General features: G+C 46.2%; 1 protein-coding gene across 1 annotated transcript; it reads right to left on the reverse strand.

Annotated features, from left to right (window-relative positions):
* Window positions 1-2,115: 2,115 nt before the first annotated feature.
* Window positions 2,116-2,993, reverse strand: LOC114089837 (vomeronasal type-1 receptor 94-like). The gene is made up of 2 exons (XM_071600750.1): window positions 2,919-2,993; window positions 2,116-2,865 (listed from the first exon to the last, which is right to left on the reverse strand). Exons 1-2 carry the CDS (start codon window positions 2,991-2,993, stop codon window positions 2,116-2,118), a joined length of 825 nt encoding a protein of 274 aa, XP_071456851.1.
* Between the last annotated feature and the right edge of the window lie 2,442 nt (window positions 2,994-5,435).

A 5,435-nucleotide genomic window follows, 5' to 3' on the forward strand; every position in this document is an offset into this window, starting at 1 on the left:
TCAGAGATCAGGAACAAGACAAGGATGGCCATTATCACTGGTCTTATTCAGTGTAGCACTAGGATGTCTGATGAGAGAGACTGAGCAAGAAAAAGAAACACCAGATACACAAATACAGAGGGAGAAGCCAAATGATTCCCTTTACAGACAATATAATTCTACACAAAGAAAAAGCTGAGGATTCTGGCAAAATCTCGTACAGTGGGTCAGTGAAATCTGCCCCCTAGAAGGATACATAACCAATGTAATAACACTAGCTTGTCTTTACAGTCATGAGTTTGCTGAGAAATGACAAAGATGATACCACTCACGACATCTGTACAACAGTAAGTTTCTTCTACGAGGAGAGTCTTCTTTGAAAAAGTTCACACCTCTGAGCCTGCCATGGATGGCTTCTTGCTGATTTCTGATAGACCCTCAAAGCATCTTTCTTACCATCCTTGTGCAAAGTACTTGGCTTCTTTTAAAATAGTATCATCTCATTAGTGACCCTCTCCTCCTTGACAGGACTTTACAAGAGCTTCTTTTCTGGACAAACGGTGGAGGCTTCCATATATTTCTGATCTGCTTTTTTTGTTTGTTTGTTTTTGGCTTCCAATCCTCATCATAAATCTGGCGTAAAGAAGCCAGCCATGCTCAGGCCACAGCCTGAATACTTGTGTTACCTAGAAATGTCCTCTGCCAGTTAATGACCCCATCACCATTAAACTCAGCCTCCCACACAGTCTTGGAGCATGAGTCAAATGTGAACAAGTTCTTTGCCAGAATTGCATGGGAGGCCCATCCTGATCCCCAGGAGAACTTTCACTCCTGTCTGAGGCCTCATGAACACAGTTTTTACTGTCCACATGCCCGTCAGTGCCAGTTTGGCTTTGAACCCACACAATGATCACCCGTGAAGATCTGCCTGTGGAATTCTAGACTTTCCCTAGCCTGGTACACCAAACTCTTCCAAACTTCTTTCATAAACCCATTGCAAAGGCTTTTGAACCACATCATCTGGTAGAGTCACCGAAAGGACCGCTTCCTGTGTACCACTACTGGGCAGGAACTTTTTGGTTAATTTTTCACATCTGTGAAAAACACCAGAGAGATCAACAAATTAAAAGGAGGAAAATATTCTTTTGTTTTGGTTCACAATTACAGAGGTTGCTGTCTGTGGCCAATTGGCACTGTTGCTTTGGTCTGTGGTAGCGTCGTCCATCATGATGGGGAGAGTGGGGTGGGACAATGTGGCTTTCCTCATGGTATCCAGAAAGCAGAAGGGAGACAGGGAGGGGCCAGAGTCCAATATTTGCTTCAAGGGCAAGCCCTCCATGATCTATGTTCCTCCTAATAGGCCTCACGTCCTAAAGGTCTCATCTCCTCCCCACAGTGCCACAGGCTGGACATGAGTCCTTCAACACCTGGGCACCAGGCATTCCAGACCCAAATAATACACAATGCTAAACCAGGTCGTGCCCCAGTTGAGATCCAACTCACCATTTTCCACGAAGACCCATTAAGAAATGCAGACATTTTTGTGACAGGTGACAGTATGTGGTTCCATTACTCATGATGTCTATGCCATCTACATGTATTGAGGTAAATCAGCAAAATGCAAACAGCACATTACATATCAGAACTTTACCAAAACATAATGTCTACAAAGGGCATGGGGTCCCCCTGTCATCCCGCAGCTTGGGAGGTTGAGGCAGGAGGATTGCAAGATTGAGGCCAGCCTTGGCAACATACTGAGGCCCTAAGGAACTCACTGAGACCCTGTCTCTAAACAAAATATAGAATAGGGCTACGTATGGGGCTCAGTGGTTGAGTGCCTCTGAGTTTAATCCCCAGTATCCCACCCAAAAAAGAGCATGTATATGTATGTGTGTGGGTATATATTTATGTATGTGGGTGATCTGCTATTTACATATAGATATATATACACATACACATCACGTATGATCTATATGGTGTGTATATACACATAATATGTGCATATACATACATGTTCTGATGAACTGTTCTGCAGCCAGTGGCATTAGCTGAACTTACCAGAATGTATTCCTGCCTGAATAATTGAGCATTTAAGGACCTCCCCATAGGGACTTGAAAAAATTAATTATGCATTTTTCAGTGCAGATGAACACCAAAGGACTGATTGTGGCATAGATATGAGCCACAAAAATCTGGATGCAATAAAAAAATTTGGTCATTGTTCCATATAATTCTTGAGGAGGAGATGATGTAGTCCAACACGGACATGAGCATGAAGAGTCCCATGAGCAGCAGGATGGTCCTGGTGGCCCTCAGTTTTGGGGAGGCTCTCAGGGACAGGCTGGTGCTGTGGAAGTGCTGGCACTGCCTCTTATGCCTGCACAGGAGGGTCACCATGTACCCACTGGACATGGCCATGAGCCACATGAGGAAGACTTCCCGGAAGGTAAACAGGGTGGACACCATCTGCCGGATACAGTAACTGATGGGCCAAACGATGCAGGAATCGGTGGCGTACATCAGATCCCCTGAGGTCCAGTTGGGGGTGGCGACGTTGGAGACTAAGAGGTGACTGCTAAGAGACATGTAGAAGACACACAGGAAAAGGAGGGGTCTCAGGGTGTCCTGTGGGGACCTGGGTTTGAACTTTGCCAAGGGGGCGCCCCTGGGGCTGAGGGTGATGGCTTGCAGGACACTCAGCAGGCACAAGGTGCAGATGGAGAAGCCCCTCATCAGCCTGTGCAGGTAGATGACGGCTTTACAGGTGACATTATCCCAAATCTCCAGAGACACATAAAGATGTCTGTAGCTATGAAGCCCATGATGATCAGCATCAGCAGGTGGGTCAGGGCCAGGAGAGCAATGGGTAGGTCTGTGGGCTTGGGCCTGTGCCCAAGAAGGAACGAGAAAACATGGAAGAGGAGGAAGACGGTGTTTACCAAGATCCCAATGCCAATTTCAGACAGAAAGGTGTTCCTTAGGGCAGGAATTCTGTAGAGGCCGCCTTTGCTCATCTTACGAGTGGGGGAAGGTGTACTGTCAGGGTCTGTGGAGAAATGGAAAGGTGATTCCTCAGGTAAAGGACAGTGGCCTTCATCAATTGGAACAAGAGCAATTGCCTCAAGGAAAGGTGGATTTTTATCTGCACAACGGTGTAGTTCATGCTTTACAAGTTCTGGTGGATTTGAATGAGGAGGATTGAAGACCAGTGGGAAGGAAGCCCCCTGAGCAGAGTCTACATAGATCAGACTTGCATAGGTTAGGGTACGTCAGTGCTGTCTTGATTACAGTGGATTTTTTTTTTGGGGGGGGTACAAGGGATTGAACCCAGAGGTGCTTAACCCCTGGGCCCCGTCCCCAGACCTTTTAAATTTATTTAGAGACAGGGTCTCCCTGAGTTGCTTAGGACCTCACTAAGTTGCTGAGGCTTGCCTCCAACTTGTGATCCTCCTGCCTCAGCCTCCTGAGCCACTGGGATGACACCACCGCACCTGGAAATGCATTTCTTTGTAATAATTGCTCAGCTGTCTCCCATCTTAATACACAGAGAATAAAATATTACCAAAAGAGAGTACTTTGGCAGTCTCTGAAAGAGAACTCTGATAGGTGTTCAGGTGTTTCCTTTGAATGCTCCAAGATAGCTACACATATTACTCATTCTTAATTATCATGCCAGAATAATTACCCTAGAGAGCGGAGTCTACCAAATATAAGCAGAAAGCTCAATTTTTCTCCCTATTTCAGCATGTGAAATAGGGATGGTAAAAAGAAACATACTTTACATAGATTCAGCGTCATTCCATTTTAACATCTTAATAAAAGTACAAGTGTCTAAACAGTCCCTGAAAGATGGGTCTCTATGGGACTCTAAACTGTCACCTCTCCTTCCAAGAAGCAATTGTATTTCCCCACACTTAAAAGGTAACGCATAGAAATTTGTAATGTTTTGAACAACCCACAATAAAAAATTAAAAAAAAAAAACTATACTAGAAAACTTGGTGAGGATGCCCTTACAGAATACATCTGGATGGAGCTGTTCTGGGCAGGTGTGAGTTAATCCCTGACCCCCAGGGCACAGATCAGGAAAAGGGTCACAATGTAGTGCAGTGACAGTCACCATGTGTCTTTCCTGTAGTGTCAGGAGAGATCTTTCTGGTCATCCAGGGGTCTCCTTTTTATTAGTCTTTTTTTTCGTGTGAGTGTGTGTGTGCACAAGCATGTGTGCTGGAGTTGGAACCCACATAGCACTGAGCCACATGCCTAGCCCATGTCCCCGTGTTAGATCACTCACAACTGTATCACTGAAATATACACACAAGGCAGGCACAGTGACGCATGCCTGTCATCCCAGTGGCTCAGGAGGCTGAGGCAGGAGGATGGCAAGTTGGAGGCCGGCCTAAGCAACTTAGCAAGGGTCTAAGCAACTAAGCAAGGCCCTGTCTCTAAAGAAAATAACAACACGGGCTGGGATGTGCCTCAGTGGTTGAGCCCCCTGGGTGTGTGTGCACAGATACCCATATATATGATTAAGATATTCTTAAATAATATACTCTATGTCTTATAAAGGATGGAATACAGATATGTCTGTGATATGTTATTTTTACGAAAGGGATTTTGGTGGCTATGAGCACTTCAGAGAAAGAAGCCAAGAGCCACGTTCTGGGTGTGACCTCTCCCAGGCCCACCTCCTGACACACCTGCCCACTCAGCCTGACCTGGAGACCAGGAGAGAGGACAGAGGCTCTCTCCCCTCAGCAGGATGAGCTGAGGACGCTCCTCAAGTAAGGTCTCTCTTAGCAGAGCCAATGCTGACCCAGTGCCTGAGTGGTCAATGGTCACATGCAAAAATATCTGCATTTACACACAAGGGCAATCCAGCTACTCTCAAGAGACCTGAAATTCTGTCTGTAAGGACATCCGAGCCCAGGGAAAGTGACACGGATTTCTGAAACAGCTCACATTGAGAGAGTCCACGGTGGGGAAGAGGAGTGACAGATTAGGTGGGCAGATCAGGAAAAACCAAGCATATGTGGAGTAATCCATGTCAATGTGGGGGCCGGGCTGGGGCTCAGTGGCAGAGCACTCGCCTTGCATGCGTGAGGCTCTGGGTTCCATGCTCAGCACCACATGAAGTAAAGGCCTCTGTCCATCCACAACTACAAAAAATATTAAAAAAAAATCAAAGAGAAATCTGAGCATTCAATTGCTAAATCTGAAGGCAAAGTCCGGGGCATTGGGACATCTTTAATTACCTGCATGAAGGATGCAGTTGCTCTAGATATTGCACCCGTGTGCCGTTTCCCAAATCATGGCCATCCTCTGATGCATGATGTAATGAAAAGGACCTGTTCAGATCAGGGACCAAGACGCAGTTGGTGAGAAGAGAAATGGAGAGTGGCTTGGAAGGAGGACACCTTTCAGCAGACCCCAGTGCAGGTTTGGGTGCTTCTGACCT

This window comes from Marmota flaviventris, chromosome 13 (genome assembly GCF_047511675.1).
Source record: "Marmota flaviventris isolate mMarFla1 chromosome 13, mMarFla1.hap1, whole genome shotgun sequence".
In the NCBI taxonomy this organism is placed as follows: Eukaryota; Metazoa; Chordata; class Mammalia; order Rodentia; family Sciuridae; genus Marmota; species Marmota flaviventris.